Below are 26484 nucleotides of genomic sequence, written 5' to 3' on the forward strand. Positions count from 1 at the left end.
ATTGTAGACTTTGTGGGCCAGGAGACAAAATGGAAGATATTTTGTAAGAACATCTGTAGAAAGAGAAAAAACAAATTTCTACAAAGTTTTATTGATGAGATTCAAAATATAATAATCTAATACAGACTTTTTAATAATACAGGTCTGTTAATGAAGAGAATAGAACTGTTTTTGGGCGGATAACATTTTTCTATTAATAATTGGAGTTCAGAATTGTTTTCTGTCATCAACATTGATTGCAGATGTTCATATGTTAATGCTGATCTATAATGAGATTTTACATATTTTATATTTGAAAGTATCTTTTCACATAGATAGGTACTGCTAAATACTAATATCAGTCCATGAGCATATGATTATAATTAAGCACATTCATCATTTACAAGGCATTTAAAAAATTCTGTTAAATGTTGATATTTGCCTTTTAGCATGTCGTTATATGCAGATTGACCACTTCCAATTGAAGATTAAGTGGGAGCTCTTAATTGCACAGTTAAATGGATTTTATAATATGGAAATTTCCTTTACATTTGCATCAAGATGTGAAGCTGGAGCTGTAGTTGAAGCTCAGAAAATATATCTCTGAATAGAGAGCTCACTACTTGTTTTAACTTTTGACAATGTGGGAAGTATATAAAGCTGCCTCACATTACTTGGAATTCAAATGATGTTATCAAAATGGCTTTACTGCAGTATAAGTTCTGCATATAGGTTCTAAGCACTTTTTAGGCAATTTTGTAATTTTAGGTTGAATTTGTTGAGGAACATTATCAATTTTGCAACAAAAAGTAAGTTCCAAAGCCATTTCGTGTTGAACAATGGTGACTTGGTTGTTCTGAATGAGACATTCAGAAAAATTTTAGCCTTATCCCTGAGCTAAAAAAATAGCAGTAAAAATTTATCACTGATAAGCTATTAAACTATTGTGTGAGGAGACAAGTAAGGATATTGTTTCCAACACAGAATATTCAGATACTGCTTCTCTATCTTACAGAAATTAACAGAGCTAAAGTTCACAAAAGTGAATGAAGTCCACTGTTAACACTACTGATTTATTAACTTACAATAGATTCATATATTTACCACACAGTATCTGCTGATGAATAATACGGTGAATAACCATAGACTTTAAACATCTTACATTTTTCACAAGCTTTGTAAATTTGTTCAGCTAAGCCCTTTTCCGCTCCATATGTTTTTACCACTAGTGTGACATATCGTAGCAGATTCTACTTCAGTTTATATTGAATTAATGTGTCCTCAACTTCTTTGAAAATATTCTGTCCTGTAGTTCTCCCACAGTCTTCATAGAGGCCAATTCTTTAGTTGCTTCACACTCAGCATTGACTTCTAGAATAAACAGATAGTAAGTACTGGTAACATTAACGGTATGAGCATTATAAGAAACATCTGTCCACTCATCAAGACTTAAGGAGAACCTTTCCAAATCATTTGTCTTGTTTTCAAATTGACTTTTGATGTTGTTCCAGTGTCTTCAGCTCTTTGAGAATTTGCTCCCACCAGAAACTAGTAATCTTATTTTCTCTGCACATATAACTTTGGCTGCTGTAATAAAACAATGTTGATTTAATTAACTCATCATCGGTAAATGGCTGTGTGATTGGCTAACGAATGAGCCACTTGGAAACTTTGGTTGCAGTCTCATTTTTTATATTTGTAAAGACAGTCTACTATGATGAGATATCCAATTTTCTATTTTTTCTGACTTTTGATTTCCTGAGTTGGGAATATTGTGATGGGAATATTGGAGATATTGCTTGGTCTGATATTGTCAGCGTGTATTGTATTCTTTTAGGACAACCATAGTACCATTACATAAAAAGCACATTGTTTTGCTATGTAATCAATGAAAGAATAGTCCATACTCCATTGTGCCTTAAAAGTTAGATATTTGAAGTCCATTTTTATCTTTTCTTATTTCGATATGATAGACATGTGCTGGTAATAATAAAAGGTATGTGTCATGTCATGACAACACCCATGGCTCTCTAGGCACTGTAGAGTTGTAGCTACCTCACTGTGGTTTATGATACTCTGAGCAGCAGTAGGAAGCACTGAGCGCCACATGTGGTCTCTGTTTTAACTATTCAATTCTGCCATCGTGGCATGAAAGCAGCCATAGGCAGTGTGTAAATGAATGAGCATGGCTGTGTTTTAATAAACTTTATGGACACCAAAATACAGATTTCATATATTTTTCTGTCACAAAATATTGTTATTGTTTTGATTTTTTTGAACAGCTGAAAAGCTGTTTAAAATTGCAAAAAACATTCTTAGTTCACAACCCATGTAAAAACAGGCAGGATTTGGTCAGGGGCCATAGTTTGCCAGCCTCTGGTCTAGAGAAAAAAAGAGGGAGTATCTTTGCAAGAATTTCTAGGAGGTGGAGTGAATACATGAACCAAATTTTCAAGGGTGAGCATGCGTTTAGACAGTTTGAGTATAGTATTAAGATAATTGGGGGCCAGAGAGAATATAGTCAGACATGGGTTTCAAGGAACACAGAGGTCAGGGTGGGGAAGATTTGGAAAGGAACCTAAAGGCTGTCATGGTCAGAGCAAAGTCAAGAATGGAATCAGATGAATTTGAAGAGATAATCAGAGGCCAGATGATGTAGGGCTGTAGACCATGGTAAAAGTACTGTATTTTATTTGAACTTGCTTTATTTCTCCTGTTTGCTTATTGTTATTTGAGATGGCTGTCTACATCTCCCTCAACTAATGATTTCTTTTAAGAGATTGTATGCCTGTGTATGTGTATCCTTTTCTGTATATATGTATCTCAAATTGACATATTTTATCTATTGTAAATTTGCCAGTTTGGAAAACCAGAAGAATTTCTGTTATTGCTTAGAAGAACATCTCTATGACAATGCTTTATTTTAATTTCATTTATGATAATAATAAATAAAATTATTCTTTACAGACATCCTATGCTCAGCTCCTTGCAGCAACATGTCTTTCAAAACTTGTCAGCCGAGTCAGTCCTTTACCTGTTGAGCAGAGGATGGACATCAGTAAGTGGCTTATTATGCTTTTTAACCAACTGTGCTTTAAAAATCTTTTTCTTTTAAATATACTAAACTGTTACTAGGATTGCAAATTTTTTATTTCTGTCATTTTTTAAAACATGAGTATCAAGTCTCATTTACTCATCTGTGATGAACAGTGATGTGTTACATAAAGCAATGTCTAATCAAAAAAGCATTTTTTTCTTTTTTTGAGACAGAGTCTCGCTCTGTCACCAGGCTGGAGTGCAGTGGCGCGATCTCAGCTCACTGCAACCTACGCCTCCTGGCGTAGCAATTCTCCTGCCTCAGCCTCCCGAGTAGCTGGGACTACAGGTGCACGCTACCACACCCAGCTAATTTTTGTATTTTTAGTAGAGACGGTTTCACCATGTTGGCCAGGATAGTCTTGATCTCTTGACCTCGTGATCCGCCCGCCTTGGCCTCCCAAAGTGCCAGGATTACGGACGTGAACCATCATGCCCGGCCAAAAAAGCATTTATTTAATGATAAACAATAACTAGCATTTTGTGTACTATTTGTTAAGATTTGTACTATCTCATTTTATCCACCAAATAAGATTTTTGAGTTATCCTCATTTCACAAATGAGGAAGTTAGATTTGCAGGCAGGCTCTGTCACGTGCCTGAGATCACACAACTAGGAAGTAGTAGGGTTATGATTCAAAGCTACTCTACCTGTTTAGAGTCCGGGCTTTTAGTCATTATCTTAACTTGGTATGCAACTGAATGACAGGACAGAATTCAGCTCTCTGGTATTTTTCAGGATGCTATATCAAAATCATTTGGGGTATATGTAAAATAAAAGCAGGTTCTTATTAGGAAGATAATTTATATATGGATAAACAGTCTTGGAACTTTACTTGAAAAAATGATTCTATAAAGTAGCAGTATGTTTTTTGGAGTTAATGTATTTTAAGTTTTTGTGTGTATGTAAGTAGCTTGCATTTCATATGGACAAAATTGTAATAATTGAGGTATGGGGTTTTTTGGGTCATCTTTGTTCATATTAGAAATAGATTGTTGACTCATTTCTGTTCTTCAGCCTCAAGGTTAACATAATTTATATTTATCAGAAAAGTTAAAATGTATTGTATGTGATGGATCTTTAAGTTTAAATTTGACTGGTCAAAATCTCACAACGATACCTTGTTTTCCTCTATATTGACTGTTATTTTTATAAGCACTCTGAGTCTTAGGTACTGCAGAAAGCCTTGAGAGGGATTTATCCACTGTTGGACTTGCGTACTTAAGAAAGCAAAGGAAAGGAGTTTACAGTTTTAAAAATAAGGGTTCAAATACTGTAAAGCTAAGTCATAAAACTTGTGATTTTGTTTATTATACTTTTCAATACACATCTTTTAAATAGACTTAATTTTTTTAGAGCAGTTTTGGGTTCACAGCAAAATTGAGCACAAAGTACAGAGGATTTCCATATACTCCCTTCTGCCACACATGCACAGCTTCCCATCTGTCAACATCCTGCACCAAAGTCGTACATTTGTTACAATTGATGAACCTACATTGACGCATCATCATTAACCAAAGTCTGTAATTTACATTAGGGTTCACTCTTGGTGTTGTATTTCTATGGATTTTGACAAATGTGTTAATTCAATGACATGTATCCACCAATATAGTATTATACAGAATAGTTTTACTGCACTAAAAATTCGCTCTTCTCTGCCTATTCATCCCACCCTCCCCCAACCCTGATCTTTTTACTGTCTCCATAGCTTTGCCTTTTCCAGAATATTATATAGTTGGAATCATACAGCCTGAGGTATCAATCATACATGTAGGCTTTTCACATTGGCTTCTTTCACTTAGTAATATGCATTTAAGGTTCCTCCATGTTTTTTTCATGGCTTGATACCTCATTTCTTTTTAGCACTGAATAATTCTTTGTTGTCTGGGTATACCGCAGTTTATCCATTCACTTACTGAAGGGCATCTTGGTTGCTTCCAAGTTTTGACAATTATGAATAAAGCTGCTATCAACATACATATGTGGGTTTTTGTGTGCCCAAACATTTTCAGCTCCCTTGGATAAATACCTTGGAGCACAATTGCTGGATTATATGTTAAGAGTGTGTTCACTTTTGTAAGAAACCACCACACTGTCTTTCAAGGTGGCTGCACCACTTTGCATTCCCACCAGCCATGAGTGAGAGTTCCTGTTGCACCACATCCTTGCCAGCATTTGCCATTTTCTGGATTTTGGCTAGTTTGATAGATGTGTAGTGGTATCTCCTTGTTTTAATTTGTATTCCCCTGAGAACATATGATATACAGCACCTTTTTATGTGCTTATTTGACCTCTGTACAGTTGACCCTTGAACAATGCGGATATTAGGGGCATTGACCCCCTGCGCAATCAAAAAGTCGCAACTTTTGACTCCCCCAAAACTTAACTGCTTATAGTCTACTGTTGACTGGAAGCCTTACCAATAACATAAAAACAGGCTGATGAATCCATATTTTGTATATGTGTTATATACTATATTCTGTGAATAAGCTAGAGAAAAGAATATTATTTGGAAAATTAAAAGAAAGATAAAATGTATTTACTATTCATTAATGGAAGTGGATCATCATAAAGATCTTCATCCTCATCATTTTCACATTGAGTAGGCTGAGGAAGAGAAAGAGGAGAGGTTGGTCTTGCGGTCTCGGGGTGGCAGAGGCAGAGGAGGCAGGAAAGGCAGAGCACTAGGTATAACTTTATGGAAATACATTGTAATTTCTGTCTGATTTTTTGCTTTTTCATTTCTTTAAAAATGTTTCTATAAAGTACCAGTCCTTCTGTGTTCACTTTAAATTCAGTGCCCTGTATCATAGAAAGGTCCATGTCCTGAAAGAAGTCTGGAATAATGGAAACATTTTTGCCAGATTGTCCAATGTTAATTTTTTTTTTCTGGCACTGCTGTTTCTTCTACATCTTCTCCCTCATCATGTGGCACTGGTTCAGAAGCACTCATCTCCATAAAATCATCTTCTGTAAATTCTGGTGTTTCTTTTGTTAGATTCCCTAGTAGGTGTAGGTTTCTCCCTTGTGTAAAACTTAGCAATTTGTAGGAAACTTTGATCTTTTTTTTCAAGTGAGTAATGTCTGACAGGCTTAGACCTTTTGTCGCCTTTACTTAGAGTTGACGTTAGTAAATCCTTAAAGGCTTTTTAGTAGCAGACTTCCAAAAGATTCAGGAATTTTAGCATACTTTTAATTTCAGATTTTCAGCTGACTTTAGCTATAGTATACAGTAGGTTAAGACTCATGTCTATGACTTACTCGAAGAACAGCAGTAAAGTACAGAAGTTTTCTATATTTAGCCAAGATTTCTTTCAGTAGAAGATAATCTTCTCTGACTAATCTTTGAGATTGGAATAAGCCTTTAAAGATAAAACTCAGAATTCTCATTTTGGGGTAATATCGTCCATTTCAGTTCCCTAGGTTTGGCATAGGAGATAGTGACTACACTGGTGTGTGACTCTCTTCCTGGAGATTTCTTCCTGAAAAATGCAAGAGCTGTTGGTGAGAGCAGGCTTGCAGCGATAATAGTTGAGTCTGGTCTACAAAGATTTTGTAACTCCTTGGAAAGCCTCTTATAATCATTCTTAAACTCTTTGTAGCTAAAAGTTTAGAGTAGTTGAAATCTGTAGGAATGCACTTCTGAGGGCCAAAAATGTGACTGACTTGGGAACAATTCTTAAACTGATTAACTAGCTGTAATATAGTTTTGTGAATTTATTGCACTGATCCTGTACCTTGTGGTGTATTTGTCCCTATTAAATAAATGTTGTTTTGTCCTCTTTAATATTGCTTGTAAACAGTAGTGCCCATTGGAACATATATTTGATTTTTAAAAAATGTTTCATATGAAAACTACCTATTAGGTTTATTAGATCTTGAATTTCTCCAAGATCCATATCTTGAAACCCTTTACTCTCCACCTTTTTTTTTTTTTTTTTTGCCATATCCACAGTCTCTTTCATGATTTCCTTGACTGGCTCTGCTGTTGTATATCCTGTGAAGTCATGCACAACATCTGGACAGAGTTTCCTCCAGCAGGAATTTATTGTTTCAGGCTTGATGGCTTTCATGGCTTTTTCTATAACAACAATGGCATCCTTAGTGGTAAAATCCTTCCAGACTTTCATGAATGTTCTCTCTGTGGGGGTTCTCTTCCATAATGTTGACAATCCTTTTTATACAGTACCATATGTACCGTGTATGACCCCCAATTCAGAGGCTAAATTAGAGATGTGTTTAGGGGCACATAGACCACTTTAATGTCCTCATTGAACTCATGGGGTTCTGAGTGGCCAGGGACATTGTCCAATATGAAGAGAACTTTAAAAGGTATTCCCTTACCGGCAAGGTACTTAGTAACTTCAGGAACAAAGCATCTATGAAACCAATCCAGAAAAAGGTTCTCTTCTAGGCCTTGTTATACAGCCAGAAGACTGGCAGCTGGTATTTATTTTTTCCCTTCAAGGCTAGGAGATTAGCAGCTTTGTAGATAAGGGCAGTCCTGATCATAAACCTGACTACATAAACCTTGACTGTGGTTGGAACTATGTACAATCTAAGTGTGTGTATAAGTTTTGATAAATTTTAACTTTTTATAATAGATTTGTGTATATTTTATGATAGTAAATGATAAAATAGAGTAGTATCTACATTTATACCTTCTTATTTTTTAAAAATATTTCAACACTACACCATTCGTTTGAAGTGTTTTTTTTTTTTTTTTTTTTTTTTTTTGAGACAGTCTCACTTTGTCACTGAGGCTGGAGTGCAGTGTGTGATCTTGGCTCACTCCTCCCTCCGCCTCCCGGGCTCAAGTAGTGATCCTCCCACCTCAGCCTCCCAGGTAGTTGGGACTACAGATGTGACTACCATGCCTGGCTAAGTTTTTGTATTTTTTTTGTAGAGATGGGGTTTCACCATGTTGCTCAGGCTGGTCTCGAACTCCTGAGCTCAAGGGATCCGCCTGCCTCAGCCTCCCAAAGTGCTGGGATTATAGGTGTGAGCCACCATGCCCGGCTATGTCCGAGTTTTTAAAAATTGTCATAAGTCTTCAAAAATTTTTCCAATATATTTATTGAAAAAAATCCACGCATAAGTGGTTCTCTACAGTTCAAACTCATGTTGTTCAAGGGTGAACTGTTATCTTCTTTGGAGAGGTGTCTGTTAAGGTCATCGGCCCATATTTTAATCAGATTGTGTTCTTATTTTTGAGTTTTAAGAGTTCTTTGTGCAGTTTGGAAAGCGGTTCCTTTGACATGTCTTGTGCAAATATTTTCTCCCGATCTGTGGCTTATCTTTTTATTCTCTTGACATTGTCTTTTGCAGAGCAGAAATTTTTCATTTTCATGACAAAGTTTACCTTATTCATTCTTTCTTTCGTGGATCATGCCTTTGGTGTTGCATCTAAAAAGTCATCACTGAACCAAGGTCACTTAGATTTTCTCTTATTTTATCTTCTAGGAGTTTTATAGCTTTATGTTTTACACTTAGGTCTGTGAACCATTTTAAGTTAATTTTTGTGAAGGGCATGTAGTCTATGTCAAGATTCCTTTTTTCCATGTGGATGTCCAGTTGTTCCAGCACTATTTGCTGAAAAGACTTTTTTCATATTTAAAAGATTCATAATATATTTTGTTACTCCCTTTGCTCCTTTGTCAGAGATCAATTGACTGTATTTATATGGGTCTATTTCTGGGTTTTTTAATTCTGTTCTGTTGATTGGCATCTTAGTTGGTTTTGTGCTGCTGTCACAGAATAGCTGAGACTGGGTAATTTATCAAAAAAGAAATGTATTTCTTACAGTTCTGGAGGATGGAAAGTTCAAGATCAAGGGGCTGGCATCTGGTGAGGGCCATCTTGGTGCATTATCCCATGGTGGGAGGGCAAAGAGAAGGCAAAAGAGAGTGACAAAAGGGGGCTGAAATCGTCCTTTTTAAAGGAACCTACTCCTGAAATAATGACATTAAACCATTCATATGGGCAAAGCACTCTTGGTGTAATCATCTCTTAAAGATCCTGCCTCTTAAGATGTTACAGTGGCAGTTAAGTTTCAGCATGAGTATGGGAGGGGACAGACATTCAAACTGTAGCTGTTGATGTGTCATTTCTTTTGCTGATACCGAACTGTCTTGATTACTGTAGCTTTATGGTATGCCTTGAAGTAGGGTAGTGTCAGTCTTCCAACTTTGTTCTTCGGTATTGTGTTGGCTATTTTGGTATTGTGTTCGGTATTGTGTTCGGTATTGTGTTGGCTTTTGCCTCTCAATATAACTTTTAGAATCAGTTCATTGATATACACAAAATAAATTACTGGGGTTTTGATTGGGATTGCATTGAATCTTTAGATATAGTTGGAAAATACTGATATCTTGACAGTGTTGAGTTTCCTGTCTAGGAACATGTAATATGTATTCATTTATTTAGATCTTCTTTGGTTTATTTTATTATAGTTTTGTAATTTTCCTCATATGGGTCTTGTACCTACATATTTTGTTAGATTTAAATCTAAGTATTAATATTTCATTTTTGAGGGTACTAATGTAAGTTATTTTGTGTTTTATTTCAAGTTCCAGCTGCTGGTAAAGCAGAGTGATTGACTTTGGTATATTAACCCGTATTGTGTAACCTTGCTGTAATCATTTATTAGTTCATAATTTTTTGTCAGTTCTTTCATATTTTCTACATATCATGCCATCTGTGAGCAAAGACACTTTTAGTTCTTCTTTCTTAATCTATATGCATTCTATTTCTTTTTCTTATTGCATTTGCTAGGACTTACAGTATTATGTTGCAAAGCAGTGGTGAGAGGGGACATCTTGCCTTTTTCCCAATCTTAGTGAGAAAGCTTCAAGTTTCTCACCATTAAATATGATTTTAGCTGTAGGTTTTTTGTGGATGTACTTTATCAAATTGAGAAAGTTGTCCTCTATTCCTAGTTTGCTGAGAGTTTTCATCTCATTCAACATCAATGGATGTTGAATTTTGTCAAATACTTTTTCTGCATCTATTTATGTTATCATGTGATTTTTCTTTAGCTTATTGATGTGATGGATTACATTAATTAAGTTTTGAATATTGAACTAGCCTCATATATCTTTTTTCTTTCTTTTTTTTTTGTAGTGTCTTTTTGTTCCATGTTCTCCTTCTCTCCTTGCTTTCTTTTGCGTGCCCTTTCTTTCTCTCTCTCACACTCTCTCTCCAGATAGTTCATAAGTTAACTCTCTAGACATAGATTATAGTGTATACTTCTCACTATTAGAATTTAGGGTTGTTTCCATCAGAGGATTTTTAGTTAAATTTTGAGGTGTGTATCAGCTCTTTCCTTTCCCAAATGACATACTGGCTTTTGGGGCAGAGGTAGAAATTGAATGTTTCCCCTTTCTTTTAATTATTTTTATATTTTGATAGCACACTCTAAAAGACCATCTACAAGTTTGGATTTAGAGTTTTGAATTATGATTTATTACTAAAATATATGGTTTGTCCAATATTTGGAAACAGGAAACAAACAAAAAATCAGAATGAACCACAATAACCTGATTCAGAGTCCCAGTCATTTTACCTTTTTGACCTTCATATTTTTGGCCTATGAGACAGAATAATAGTAATACATAATAGTAGTATCTTCACATTGCTATGAGAGCCACATCAAGTATTTGATGGGAAGCACTTCACAATTTCTGACATGCTTCATAAACATGAAATATTATTGTTACTGTTATATAGGCTTTTGACACGCAAAGGACCTCTAGTGTGTAGCTTTCCAACTTTCTACTGACTTTTGTCTGGGGTTTTTCCCAGCTGTTTGTTGTGGTTGTTGTTCTCCCATGTATCTTCCCAAACATTTCCATTTCTTCTTAGTATGGCTTTTCTCTATTAATTGTACCAGTGAGGAGGAGATTGCTGATGTTTTAAATGATTGTAATTATTGGTGCTTACTAAATTGGAACATTCTTATAGTTTGTGTAAAAAGCATAACATGAGAATATTTTGTGTAAAACATTCAGCTAAAGTAACAGAAACATATTCTAGTGATTTTTTTTTCCCTGCCTTAGATAATGAATTTATTAGCCCTAGGTACCTTTGTTTGGGCAGTCTGGGAACATGTCCTTGTTGGTATCTAGCTTTAAATGTGAAACTTGGGTTCTCTCCTATTTGTTTGTTTTATTATTATTTTGAGATTACCCTCCTCCTAGTGGTTACTACTACCCACATAGGGTTTGCCTGTATCCACTGCAAGATGAACATTTTCAGGATATTAAAAATAAAAGTGTAATTGAAGTAAATACACTGGATTTTCTTTTATATTCAGGAAGCAGTGTCATCTTAAGTTTTGTTATTGAAATAAAAGATTACATGCAACAAAGCTTAGAACCATATTACTGTGATTCGTAGGAGAAACTTCTCTGATATTTGTCCTAATGCTAAGGAAATTATGCTTTTTTTCAAAATATATTTTATCTTTTTTATTGTATAACTATTTTAATATTAATAAAAATTAAGGTTGAAGTATAATAGTTACAAGAACTTTTTTAAATATCAAGAATCTTACTACAATTATCAAGAATGCTTGTTGCATACATTCTTGGATTTTGGAGTTGTTTCCATCAAAGCTGTTTTTAATTAAATATTGAGGTATTTACCTTTTCTTTACTATTTTCCCAAATGGCATGCTGGCCTTTCAGGCCAAAGTGGAAATGGAGTTTTTTCTCTTTTAAAAATTCTTCTTGTAGTTTTCCGAGAGACTTCTTGGTATATTTGTTATCTGACTTCATTAGTCAACTAGAAAGCTCATAACTGAATTTGCTACCCACTTTTAACAGTTTTGGTATATTAACTTTATTACAAGCTTGACTTTACTATTCTACTCATGCTTTCTTGAATTTATATATTTATTTTATCATATTATACTGTTTGTGTTTGTTTTTGGTGGGATGGGATCTCACTCTGTCACCCAGGCTGGAGTGCAGTGGCACAGTCATTCTCAGTGTCCCAAGTAGGTAGGACTGTAGGCGCATGTCACAATACCCAGCTAATGTTTTAACAATTTTTTGTAGAGATGGGGTTTATTTGTATTTTTAATGCTACCTCAAGAAGACAGTGTGTAGTCACTTTTGCTATAACATGACATGTTCCTAAAAGTGATTGTGCTATGCAATGCTACATAATAAAAAGCGCAGGGCTTATGAGAGAGGTCAGATTATGAAAATAAAATTTAAAAGTTTTGTCAGTGACATATTTAGAAAAAGATACAAATCAAATCAAAGGTTAGTAGAGTTTTACACATGTTAAATGGTTAAGAAAAGCATAGTACAATAAATATGACACTTTACCTTGGGAAAGACCTGAAGTTTGTTCTTAGAAGTGGGCCTCAGAAGGGTTGCAGCTTGTGAGTTATTGTAAAGTGGTGAAAGAAAGATGATCTGAAATAGTATGGAAAGATATAATACCAGATAAGGATGGGTGGGGTTGATAATACATAGTAGATGTTTGAGGTGTATGCATTTTGTTCAGTTGGCCTGTATATTGGTCGGTTCTCACACTGCTATAAAGAAATATCTGAGACTGGGTGATTTATAAAGAAAAGAGGTTTAATTGGCTCATGGTTCTGCAGGCTGTATGGGTAGCATGGCTGGGGAGGCCTCAGGAAACTTCCAATTATGGCAGTAGGTGAAGGGGAAGCTGGCATGGCTTACATGGCTGGAGCAGGAGAAAGAGAGAAGGGGGAGGTGCTTCACACTTCAAACACCCAGATCTAGTGAAAATTACTATCATGAGAACATCAAGATGGAAATCTGCACCTGTAATCCAATCACCTCCCAACAGGTCCTTCCTCCAACAATGGGGACATGAGACTTGGGCAGGGACACAAATCCAAACCATATCAGCCTGGTTTCGGTTTTCTGCATTCACCTAGCATTTTTTGGTAGATAAAATCATGCAGAAACAAAAGTGACATATTCAACAAAAGTGTTCTATTCAGGTTTTTCCCTAATATATCAAATGCATTGGAACAAATTTGCTTTTTCAAAAGAACTCTAATAAAAGAACTGTATAAATAAACATATATCTTGAGGAGAGCTATTAACTTTTTGTCACAGCATGTTATTGCCACCTCTTTTTCTGTTTTTTGTTTTTTGTTTTGTAACAAATACTGCAACTTTTTTGTTTAAAGTTCACAAAATTCTTTTTTTTTTTTTTTTTTTTACATTAAGTTCTGGGATACATGTGCTGAACATGGAGGTTTGTTACATAGGTATACATGTGCCATGGTGTTTTGCTGTACCTATCAACCCGTCATCTAGGTTTTAAGCCCTGCATGCGTTAGGTATTTGTCCTAATGCTCTCCCTCCCCTTCCCCCACCCCCACCTCTCTTTCTTCATATGATTCACACTATGTTGTTTCTGAAAAGTCCAGATGACCCATGGAGTGTTTTCTTTGTAGGAAACTACATTCTGAATTACGTGGCATCACAGCCCAAGCTGGCTCCCTTTGTCATCCAAGCTCTTATTCAAGTCATTGCTAAAATCACTAAGTTGGGGTGGTTTGAGGTTCAGAAAGACCAATTTGTCTTCAGAGAAATTATTGCTGATGTGAGGAAGTTTCTCCAGGTAAGAAGTCATTGCTACATTGTTAGAACATCACTACTTGCTTTTTTTGGTTTAGAATACTGCTCTTCTTAAAGCGATATAGTTTGTTTTGTGACTACCAGTACCATGTTAATTATGATTTATTATTTATTCTCTGGATCCTTTATCATTTATTGTTAGTAAATGAGGATCGTGCTGTTACATAATTTCCAAATCAGAAGAATGTAAATAGTCATGTTTTCTAATTTCAAAATGTGTGTACATTTATGACACATATGTCTATGTACTGTATATATATAAAACATATATATAATGCTTTTCATAGATTATGTAATTAAATGTTCATCACAACCTAAAATGAAATAGATTTTATTTTGTAAATAAGAAAACAGGCTTAGAGGGGTTAAATAATTTCTGTAAGATTGCATAGTGACTGATTAACGCATACAGCTAGCATTTAACAAGCCTCCAACTTACGATAAATTTTTTAATTTTTTAATTTTTACACTATACCACATTGACTATATCAGTTTCTCAAGAATGTTTTCAGTTTGATCATTACACATTGTATATAGGTATCAAATAGGTACAGCTATTATATATCAATAAAGAATGGTTATTTTAAAAACAATATTTTTAACCTAAGTGATTAAAATAAAGTCATAGTATATGCACATTTAACTTACATAAATTCAGATATATGGACAGCCAAAAAAAAAACCAAACCAAAACAAAACAAAATAAACAAAGGCAAGAAAACTTTAAACTAAATCATGCCAGTGATTCCATGTCCTGGGCTGATTTAGGGAAACCTGAATCTGCTCTTGTTTCCTGTTTACTCTTACTCAGGATGACTGTCATGCCTTGCTCAGTATGATTCAGATATTTGAAGATACATGTATATATTTTTTTCATACAAACGTAATTCCCAAGTAGAAGAGAATTATTTTATCTGATGTCCAGCTAAAGAAACATGATCTGGACTGGACGTGGTGGCCCATGCCTGTAATCCCAGCACTTTGGGAGGCCGAGGCGTGCGGATCATGAGGTCAGGAGATCGAGACCATCCTGGCTAACACGGTGAAAACCTGTCTCTACTAAAAACACAAAAAATTGGCTGGGCGTGGTGGCGGGTGCCTGTAGTCCCAGCTACTCGGGAGGCTGAGGCAAGAGAATGGCGTGAACCCGGTAGACGGAGCTTGCAGTGAGCTGAGATTGCGCCACTGCACTCCAGCCTGGGCAACAGAGCAAGACTCCGTCTCAAAAAAAAAAAAAAAAAGTCCATGCTCTGTTAGTATTCTTGAGGAAAAATTGGCAGTTTTGATTAATAGATGGTTCAGTTTTGGTTCATGGTTGAGTATGGGCAATTTTGACTTTCGGAGATTTTACTTTTATGCAGTAACTTTAAAATTCAACCCCTGTCTAAGATATAACTTCATCATATAGTGCAGTGCTGGAAACCTCAGAATATGAAATGCTAGGTTATGCTGCTTCTGTCTTATCTATGTTGTTAAAACCTGGTTAACAAATATTTGATCATTTAGAACTTCACAGGAATAAGTGTTCTTAGCTCTGAGGAGATCAGTTTATACTAGGGCAGAAGGATAGTTTATTCAGGACAAGTATGAGCTTCACACTTCAGAGTTGCATTTGTAAGTTTGGCAAGCACAGTAGCATCCCCCTTTTGTCTTTTACTAAGATTGTTCATCAAGATTATTTGAGTAGACAAGAGGCGACCATGCAGTTCTTTAAAAATAAAGTCAAGGTTGAAATGGAATGAAATTCTTGTTGGCTAACATTTCTCAAGCTCCCTCTTTAGTGGCCAGTAAGCTCAACTTAAGTTGGGATTCAATGTACCTTTACCAGTTCTGGAAGACCAAAAGAAACAACATGTTTTAGCTTGAAAGTTTATTATATAATAGTATCACCATAGAATAGTTAGTACGTGTTTTATATATATATATATATATGGCTTGACCTAACCCTGCATCATGAGAAAGTCAATTTTGGCTTTAGTGTTTTAGTTTTCTAGAATATTATCGTATGGTTCCTTTGAGTATTAGCAGCTTTTGTGAATTTTGTCCTAAAAATTATTTTAAGTTTGTCACATCTTTAACAGCCTGAACTTTTGTGCATTCTCTTTTTTCTATTATTATGGCCCTCTTGCTGCCACACTCCAAACATACTTATGTGTCTCCTTTCTACTGATATACTCAGGAGATCCTACTGTCATTTAGGGCAGTGCTATTCAAATTACCGGTCTTCAGCAAGATAAGGAGTTTATGTAAGACTGTAAATGAACATAGTGCCTTCTTCATTGAGAAAGACTTGCTATGAAAAAAAAGCCAGCTGACCTAGTGTACTTTGTGACTTAGCTGTTTTATAATCTGTTACATGCTCTTTATTTTGTCATGGACCAGTAACAAACTATTTTCAGATTAGAATTGAGTTTGTAGGTCATCAATCAGCTGGTTCTAGCAATTGGTCAGGGTACCACACTTTGGGGAACATTAACCTGGTGTACACATAGGATGGATGTTTCACTGTGTAGGAAATCTGGAGCTCAGTTCAGGCACTCAGACTGTGTTGAAAGGCCATAAATAATTAAAATGCAAAAATTGTGAGACCTTTTTTTGTTCTGAGATAATTTGAATTTAATTACATCCAGTGATAATGGAATTCTGTGATAGTTAAAAGGAATGACCAACTATAAAATTAAGATTTGAAAAGTGTATCTATCTTCCGTGTCAGTTTTTAAAAATGATTGCAATGTAATTGGATGCTGCATTTATGATTTTCATAATTCCGGTATGATTTCACACAAGGGTAGTTTGTTAGTAATGTGCATATAAAGTCTGAATTTTAATGATGGAAAATTTGAGATTAAATTGGAAGCTGATTAAATTAAAAACATTGTATAGATAGTCATGTATTTATCTCATTGCATTGTGTACTTTACATGCCATCATTATAGGTTTGTAACGATTTCATATACATGGACAATTAATGTTAAAAGAGCCTAAGTGATCCTATCTGATATTAGAACAAGAGATTTGAATTAGTGCCTAAGCTATTTATTATTTATTTATTGTTGAGTGTCTCTATCTCAATAGGCTTTAAGCAAATTATGGAGCTAAAAGCATTTTTTGCTTATTCTTATTCTTGGTCTTATAAAAGGTATTAAGCTAAATTCTTGTATTTTGAAACTTAGTTTATTATTTGTCCTATAAGTGCTGGAAACATTTTGTTGAGTATCATGCATTTATAAGGGGAGGAGCTTTTTCCCATTTAGCTCTGTGTACCCAAATTTATCTTTCAAAAAATAGGTTTGAAATTCTTTTGTTTATAGAACTCATAGCGATTTCTCTTTATATTTTAAAATTTTGTTTCCATTTTATTATTGAGTAAATGTGGTGTTTCAGTCTTTAATTGTTTGTAAATGTTACCTGGTATATACATTAAGAAGCAATCACTTGTCTCCACTTAGGCTAAACTTTGTTATTTTCTCCAAAGGGTACTGTGGAACACTGCATAATAGGAGTAATAATCCTTTCTGAATTGACTCAGGAAATGAACCTGGTAAGCGAGCCTTTCCATCTAACAGGAGCCTGAGTTTGCTTAAGTAATGCTGTTTCTTTTCTGCTTTTATTTGTGGCAAAATAGACAGCCTTCATTTTGTGGCATAAAACTCTGAATAATCAAGTTTTTTTTGTGTGTGTCTGTTTTATTGATGGGCTAATTAAGTGGTGGAATATTTTCATTGTTATTGAAGATATCTGCAATAGTACAGAGTATTACAAAGAACAGAGAATTAGACATGGTTCTTGCTCTCATGGGCACTTGGAGAATTGTTCTTTTACCTCATATATATCATAATATGCTAACCATAAGAAATATATGCAAAAGAGAAACCTTTATTCACTTACAAATAAAATATAGGTGGTTTGAGGAATTGATTCTCAACAATGGATACACAGCAGGACTCATAAAAAAACAGGCTTTTTTTTGGCTGGGCCAGGTGGCTCACGCCTGTAATGCCAGCACTTTGGGAGACTGAGGCAGGGGGATCACCTGAGGTCAGGAATTCGAGACCAGCCTGGCCAATATGGAGAAACCCCATCTCTACTAAAAATACAAAAATTAGACGGGCGTGGTGATGGGCACCTGTAATCCCAGGTACTGGGGAGGCTGAGGCAGGAGAATTGCTTGAACCTGGGAGGCAGAGATTGCAGTGAGCTGAGATTGTGCCACTGCACTCCACCCTGGGTGACAGAGCAAGACTCTGTCTCAAACAACAACAACAAGAAACAATACTGGCCTTTTGGGTTGCAGGCCCAATGCAGAGGCCGGCGGGGCTCACAAGCGCCCCCAGCTGACTATGCACCAGAATGACCCAGTTGGTGGTCATACTGGTTAGCCAGTGCGAAAACCAGATTGGCTGCTGCTTCTGGGACCTGGCACTAAGGGAGCACGCCGCAGTCAGCCAGAAAGGAATCTATTATGAGGCAATAAGCAGCTTCCTTAGAAATGTGGATACCAGCTGTCTTGATTGACATGGTAGAAGGGATAGTGAATGAAATTCTGCAGGGACCACTGAGAGATGTATTTGATACCAAACAGCTCATCACTGATACTTCTGGCTCCGGAAATAATTGGGCTGTGGATCACAAAGTTTTTGGCAGTCTGTATCAAGACCAGGTTTTAGAGAAACTCAGAAAGTTGGCAGAGCACTGTGATTGCTTGCAGTGTTTCTTTATAATACATTCCGTGGGAGGAGAATCAGGATCTGGGCTTGGCACATTTCTTCTTCTTCTTCTTCTTTTTTTTTTTAAATACTCCATTGCGCGTGTGTGTATGTACAACCATATTTTCTTCATTGTTATACTTTAAGTTCTTGGATACATATGCAGAATGTACAGGTTTGTTACATAGGTATACATGTGATGGTGGTTTGCTGCACCCATCAACCAGCCATCTATCTACATTAGGTATTTCCCCTAATGCTATCCCTCCCCTAGCCCCCCAACCCCCAACAGGCCCCGGTGTGTGATGTTTCTCTCCCCGTGTCCATGTGATCTCATTGTTCAGCTCTCACTTATGAGTGAGAACATGCGGTGTTTGGTTTTCTGTTCCTGTGTTAGTTTGCTGAGAATGATGGTTTCCAGCTTCATCCATGTCCCTGTGAAGGATATGAATTCGTCCTTTTTTATGGCTGCATCGTATTCCATGGTGTATATGTGGCACATTTTCTTTATCCAGTCTATCATTGATGGGCATTTGGGTTGGTTCCAAATCTTTGCTATTGTGAATAGTGATGCAATAAACATATGTGTGCATGTGTCTTTATAGTAGAATTATTTATAATCCTTTGGGTATATACCCAGTAACAGGATTGTTGGGTCAAATGGTATTTCTGGTTCTAGATCCTTGAGGAATTGCCACACTGTCTTCCGTAATGGTTAAACTAATTTACACTCCCATCAACAATGTAAAAGCGTTCCTATTTCTCCACATCCTCTCCAGCATCTGTTGTTTCCTGACTTTTTAATGATCGCAATTCTAGCTGGCGTGAGATGCAGTCTTGCTTTATGAATCTGGGTGCCTCTGTATTAGGTGCATATATATTTAGGATAGTTAGCTCTTCTTGTTGCATTGACCTTTTAACATTATGTAATGCCCTTGTTTGTCTCCTTTGATGGTATCTCATTGAGTTTTGATTTGCATTTCTCTAATGACTAGTGATGATGAGCTTTTTTTCATACGGTTGTTGGCCACATAAGTGTCTTCTTTTCAGAAGTGTCTGTTCATATCCTTTGCCCACTTTTTGATGGGGTTGTTTTTTTCTTGTAAATTTGTTTAAGTTCCTTGTAGATTCTGTGTATTAGCCCTTTGTCAGATGGATAGATTGCAAAAATTTTCTCCCATTCTGTAGGTTGCCTGTTCACTCTGATGATAGTTTCTTTTGCTATGCAGAAGCTCTTTAGTTTAATTAGATCCCATTTGTCAATTTTGGCTTTTGTTGCCATTGCTTTTGGTGTTTTAGTCATGAAGTCTTTGCCCATGCCTATGTCCTTAATGGTACTGCCTAGGTTAGGGTTTTTATGATGTTAGGTCTTATATTTAAGTCTTTAATCCATCTTGAGTTAATTTTTGTATAAGGTGTCAGGTAGGGGCCCAGTTTCAGTTTTCTGTATATGGCTAGCCAGTTTTCCCAACACTATTTATTAAATAGGGAATCCTTTCCCCATTTCTTGTTTTTGTCAGGTTTGTCAAAAATCAGATGGTTGTAGATGTGGGGCATTATTTCTGAGGCCTCTGTTCTGTTCCATTAGTCTATACATCTGTTTTGGTACCAGTACCATGCTGGTTTGGTTACTGTAGCCTTGTAGTATACTCTGAAGTCAGGTAGCATGATGCCTCCAGCTTTGTTCTTTTTGCTTAGGATTGTCTTGGCTATATGGGCTCTTTTTTGGTTCCATATGAAATTTAAAGTAGTTTTTTCTAATTCTGTGAAGAAAGTCAGTGGTAGCTTGATGAGGATAGCTTTGAATCTATAAATTACTTTGGGCAATATGGCCATTTTCACAATATTGATTCTTCCTATCCATGAGCATGGAATGTTTTTCCATTTGTTTGTATCCTCTCTTATTTACTTGAGCAGTGGTTTGTAGTTCTCCTTGAAGAGGTCCTTTACATCCCTTGTAAGTTGGATTCCTAGGTATTTTATTCTCTTTGTATCAATTGTGAATGAGAGTTCACTCATGATTTGGCTCTCTGTTCGTCTGTTATTGGTGTATAGGAACGCTTGTGATTTTTGCACATTGATTTTGTATCTGAGACTTTGCTGAAGTTGCTTATCAGCTTTAAGGAGATTTGGGGCTGAGATAATGGTATTTTCTAAATATACAATCATGTCATCTGCAAACAGAGACAGTTTGACTTCCTATCTTCCTATTTGAATACCCTTTATTTCTTTCTCTTGCCTGATTGTCCTGGCCAGAACTTCCAATACTACATTGAATAGGAGTGGTAAGAGAGCATCCTTGTCTTGTGCCGGTTTTCAAAGGGAATGCTTCCAGCTTTTGCCCATCCAGTATGATATTGGCTGTGGGTCTGTCATAAATAGCTCTTATTATTTTGAGATATGTTCCATCAATACCTAGTATATTGAGAGTGTTTAGCATGAAGGGTTGAATTTTATTGAAGGCCTTTTCTGCCTCTATTGAGATAATCATGTGGTTTTTGTCATTGGTTCTGTTTATGTGATGGATTATGTTTATTGATTTGCATATGTTGAACCAGGTTTGCATCCCAGAGATAAAGCCGACTTGATCATGGTAGATAAGCTCTTTGATGTGCTGCTGGATTTGGCTTGCCAGTATTTTACTGAGGATTTTTGAGTTGGTGTTCATCAGGTTTAATGGCCTGAAATTTTCTTTTTTTGTTGTGTCTCTGCCAGGATTTGGTATCAGGATGATGCTGGCCTCATAAAATGAATTAGGGAGGAGTCTCTCTTTTTCTGTTGATTGAAATAGTTTCAGAAGGAATGGTACCAGCTCCTCTTTGTAACTCTGGTAGAATTCAGTCGTGAATCCGTCTGGTCCGAGGCTTTTTTTTGGTTGGTAGGCTACCAATTACTGCCTTAATTTCAGAACCTGTTATTGCTCTATTCAGGGATTCAACTTGGTTTAGTCTTGGGAGGTATATGTGTCCAGGAATTTATCCATTTCTTCTAGATTTTCTAGTTTATTTGCGTAAAGGTGTTTATAGTATTCTCTGATGGTAGTTTGTATTTCTGTTGAGTCAGTGGTGATCTCCCCTTTATCGTTTTTTATTGTGTCTATTTGATTCTTCTCTCTTTTTTTCTTTGTTAGTCTGGCTAGTGGTCTATCTGTTTTGTTAATCTTTTCAAAAAACCAGCTCCTGGATTCATTGACTTTTTGAAGGGTTGTTCGTGTCTCTATCTCCTTCAGTTCTGCTCTGATCATAGTTATTTCTTGTCTTCAGCTAGCTTTTGAATTTGTTTGCTTTTGCTTTTCCAGTTCTTTTAATTGCGATGCTAGGGTGTCGATTTGAGGTCTTTCCAGCTTTCTGATTGTGGGCATTCAGTGCTATAAATTTCCCTCTAAACACTGCTTTAGCTGTGTCCCAGAGATTCTGATACATTGGGTCTTTGTTCTCATTGGATTTAGATAACTTATTTATTTCTGCCTTAATTTTGTTATTTACCCAGTAGTCATTCAGGAGCAGGTTGTTCAGTTTCCATGTAGTTGTGCAGTTTTGAGTGAGTTTCTTAATCCTGAGTTTTAATTTGATTGCACTGTGGTCTGAGAGACTGTTACGATTTTGGTTCTTTTGCATTTGCTGAGGAGTGCTTTACTTCCAATTATGTGTCAATTTTAGAATGAGTGCGATGTGGTTGTGAGAAGAATGTATATTCTGTTGATTTGAGGTGGAGAGGTCTGTAGATGTCTATTAGGTCTGCATGTTCCAGAGCTGAGTTCAAGTCCTGAATATGCTTGTTAATTTTCTTTCTCGTTGATCTCTCTGATATTGACAGTGGGGTGTTAAAGTCTCCCATTATTATTGTGTGGGAGTCTAAGTCTCTTTGTAGGTCTCTAAGAACTTGCTTTATGAATCTGGGTGCTCCTGTATTGGATGCATGTATATTTAGGATAGTTAGCTCTTCTTGTTGTGTTGATCCCTTTAACATTATGTAATGCCCTTCTTTGTCTCCTTTGATCTTTGTTGGTTTAAAGTCTGTTTTATCAGAGACTAGAATTGCAGCCCCTGCATTTTTTTGCTTTCCATTTGCTTAATCTTCCTCCATCCCTTTATTTTGAGCCTATGTGTGTAGGCTGTGTGCAAAGGCACATGAGATGGGTCTCCTGAATACAGCATACTGATGGGTCGTGACTCTTTATCCAATTTGCCAGTCTGTGTCTTTTAATTGGGGCATTTAGCCCATTTACATTTAAGGTTAGTATTGTTATATGTGAATTTGATCCTGTCATGATTGTAGCTGGTTATTTTGCCTGATAGTTGATGCAGTTTCTTCATAATGTCGATGGTCTTTACAATTTGGTATGTTTTTGCAGTGGCTGGTACCAGTTTTTCCTTTCCATATTTCGTGCTTCCTTCAGGAGCTCTTGTAAGGCAGGCCTGGTGGTGACAAAATCTCTGAGCATTTGCTTATCCGTAAAGGATTTTATTTCTCCTTCACTTACGAAGCTTAGTTTGGGTGGATATGAAATTCTGGGTTGAAGATTCTTTTCTTTACGAATGTTGAGTATTGGCCCCCACTCTCTTCTGGCTTGTAGGGTTTCTGCAGAGAGATCTGCTGTTAGTCTGATGGGCTTCTCTTTGTGGGTAACCCAACCTTTCTGTCTGTCTGCCCTTAACATTTTTTCCTTCATTTCAACCTTGGTGAATCTGACGATTATGTGTCTTAGGGTTGCTCTTCTCTAGGAGTATCTTTGTGATGTTCTCTGTATTTCCTGAATTTGAACGTTAGCCTGTCTTGGCAGGTTGGGGAAGTTCTCCTGGATAATATCCTGAAGTGTGTTTTCCAACTTGGTTCCATTCTCCCCATCACTTTCAGGTACACCAATCAAACATAGGTTTGGTCTTTTCACATAGTCCCATATTTCTTGGAGGCTTTGTTGATTCCTTTTTATTTCTTTTTCTCTAATCTTGTCTTCACACTTTATTTCATTAAGTTGTTTTTTAATCTCTGATATCCTTTCTTCCTCTTGATCGATTTGGCTATTGATGTTTGTGTATGCTTCACAAAGTTCTCTTGCTGTGTTTTTCAGCTCCATCAGGTCATTTATGTTCTTCTCTAAACTGGTTATTCTAGTTAGCAATTCCTCTAACCTTATTTCAAGGTTCTTAGCTTCCTTGCATTGGGTTAGAACATGCTCCTTTAGCTCAGAGGAGTTTATTACCCACCTTCTGAAGCCGCCTCCTGTCAATTCGTCAAACTCATTCTCTGTCCAGTTTTGTTCCCTTGTTGGCGAGGAGTTGTGATCCTTTGGAGGAGAACAGGTGTTCCAGTTTTTGGAATTTTCAGCCTTTTTGCGCTGGTTTTTCCTCATCTTCGTGGATTTATTTACCTTTGGTCTTTGATGTTGGTGACCTTCAGATGGAGTTTTTGTGTGGATGTCTTTTTTGTTGGTGTTGATGCTATTGCTTTCTGTTTGTTAGTTTTCCTTCTAACAGTCAGGCCCCTCTGCTGCAGGTCTGCTGGAGTTTGCTGGAGGTTCACTCCAGACCCTGTTTGCCTCGGTATCACCAGTGGAGGCTGCAGAACAGCAAAGATCACTGCCTGTTTCTTCTTCTGGAAGCTTTGTTCTAGAGGGGCACCCGCCAGATGCCAGCCAGTGCTCTCCTGTATGAGGTGTCTGTTGACCCCTGCTGGGAGATGTCTCCCAGTCAGGAGGCACGGGGATCTGTGCCTTAGCAGAGCTTGAGCCCCATGCTGGGAGATCCCCTGCTCTCTTCAGAGCTGGCAAGGAGGAACATTTACATCTGCTGAAGCTGTGCCCACAGCCGCCCCTTCCCCCAGGTGCTCTGTTCCAGGGAGATGGGAGTTTTATATATAAGCCCCTGACTGGGTCTGCTGCCTTTCTTTCAGAAATGCCTTGCGCAGAGAGGAGGAATCTACAGAGGCAGTCTGGCTACAGTGGTGGGCTCCGCCCATTTTGAACTTCCAAGTGTCTTTGTTTACACTGTGAGGGCAAAACCGCCTACTCAAGCTTCAGTAATGGTGGACGCCCCTCCCCCCACCAAGCTGGAGCATCCAAGGTTGACTTCAGACTGCTGTGCTGGCAGCAAGAGTTTAAAGCCAGTTGATCTTAGCTTGCTGGGCTCCGTGGGGGTGGGATCCTCTGCACTAGACCACTTGGCTCCCTGGCTTAGCCCCCTTTCCAGGGGAGTGAACGCTTATGTCTTGCTGGCTGGCGTTCCAGGTGCCACTCAGCACATTTCTTTTAAAGGTGCTTGAAGATGAATTCCCAGAAGTATGTAGATTTATGACCTCCATTTATCCTTCCAGTGAGGAGGATGTCATAACTTGACCTCATAATGGCATCTTGGCAATGAAGGAACTTAATTAGCATGCAGACTGTGTGTTGCCCATTGACAGTCTTTATTTGACATCATTAGCAAAGTCGACCTCATAGTGAATTCTGGAAAGTTGGGTACAACTGTAGACGACTTCAAGTGCTGTGGCTTTAAAAAGCGGAATAAGCCCTTTGTTGCAGTCAACAACATTGTGGCAAATTTGCTCAACCTAACAAGCTCCGCAAGATTTGAAGGGTCCCTTAATAAGGACCGTAATGAAATCAGCATGAATTTAGTTCCTTTTCCTCAGCTTCATTATCTTGTATCAAGCCTAACACCTCTATATACACTGGCAGATGTTAACATTCCTACTAAAAGATTGGATCAGATGTTTTCAAATGCCTTCAGTAAAGATCACCAGCTGCTTCAGGCAGACCCCAAACATAGTCTTTACCTCACCTGTGTGCTCATGGTTAGAGGAAATGTACAGATTTTACATCTTTGCAGAAATATTGAAAGATTAAAACCATCTCTACAATTTGTCTCCTGAAATCAAGAAGGCTAGACCAGCCTGTCCCTCCTGTGGACCATTTTTATTCATTATTAGCTTTAGCAAATAACACATATGTGAAGCCCACATTCATGGAAATGAAAGAGAGATTCATGAGGCTCTGCAAGAAAAAAGCTCACCTTCATCACTGTCTACAAGTTGAAGGCATGGAAGAAATCTATTTCACAGAAGCTGTGTTGTTTTTATCAGCACTCATACAGGAGTGGCCACCACTGTATGAGTGGATGCCAGAAAAAACATGCCTGTGCAAGATTTACCAAGCCTAAGCATAGCCATGTATAAAAGAAACCCTCCAAAATATTTTCTTAATTTCACGTTTTTTCTCACCTTTCTGTTTCAGTATTTCTTTGAGATTCAGAAAGTCCAGTTTGTTTTTCATATTAGGAAATATTTTTGTCTAAAAGAGTGATTTCTGTTTAATCACAATTTGTCGATAATACCATTGTGTGAAATTAGTGAAATCCTAGTACCTGAACTTCAGACATTTGTCTTCAGAAGTCTCCCTTTCTAAAATTGAGAGAATGGAGTTCTTCAGTATTATGTTGTATTTATAACCTCATATTTAGGCATTTATACACTGATAATCATGTCTTCAATAAAAATCTTGTACAGATTTTTATCATTTATATTTTGATATTCTATTTAAATTCTCCTGATTCTGTAAAAGTAGGTACTGGGAATAGAAGAACATAATATAAATATTTCTGTGTAATACCACTAACTATTCAGGGATAGGTTTTATTCCAACCGTTAAGGAGGTTTTGTTTCTTCTTTAGATAAGAATTTGTTTTCTCAAAAGAATTCTAATTTGTACACTTAACATGTATTTGTATTAAATTTTTAAAATAATTGATTTCTTATCAAACCGGTTGATTTTATAATAATAAATGTTTATATTAAAAAACAAAACAGGCCTTTTTTCACTTTATGGCTCCTAGTTTGGATTTTTACCCTGTACAAGGGGAGTTTTCAGAAGCTGTACTTCTCCCCAACAGTGCTTTTATGATCTGAACATATTATCACCTGTTCCGTTTGCACATAACATGGTTCTAAACAGAATGAAAGCAGAAGTTGGGTTCTATGTGGAGTAATTTTATAATAAAGAGGAATGTAGTGTTTAAAAACTGTCATCTTGAGTGGTATGTGTTTGCGTGTGTGCATGCATGTCCATGCACACATAT

General features: G+C 36.8%; 1 protein-coding gene and 1 pseudogene across 5 annotated transcripts in view; both read left to right on the plus strand.

The window, feature by feature from the left end:
- Window positions 1–26484, plus strand: part of RANBP17 (RAN binding protein 17) — a 428680-nt gene that overhangs the window by 17345 nt on the left and 384851 nt on the right. For 4 of the 5 annotated variants that reach the window (XR_010133994.1, XR_010133993.1, XM_019028430.4 and 1 more), the window contains exons 3-5: window positions 2947–3037; window positions 13523–13689; window positions 17182–17247. Coding sequence is in view for 3 of the 5 variants with exons in the window: in XM_019028430.4 (XP_018883975.4) it covers window positions 2947–3037; window positions 13523–13689; window positions 17182–17247 (324 nt within the window). In the remaining 2 variants the exon portion in view is untranslated. The remainder of the gene's footprint in view (window positions 1–2946; window positions 3038–13522; window positions 13690–17181; window positions 17248–26484) is intronic. The other variant, XM_063706956.1, reaches the window with a different exon arrangement.
- On the plus strand, window positions 17264–25712 carry LOC109026745 (tubulin epsilon chain-like; annotated as a pseudogene).

This window comes from Gorilla gorilla, chromosome 4 (genome assembly GCF_029281585.2).
Source record: "Gorilla gorilla gorilla isolate KB3781 chromosome 4, NHGRI_mGorGor1-v2.1_pri, whole genome shotgun sequence".
NCBI lineage: Eukaryota > Metazoa > Chordata > Mammalia > Primates > Hominidae > Gorilla > Gorilla gorilla.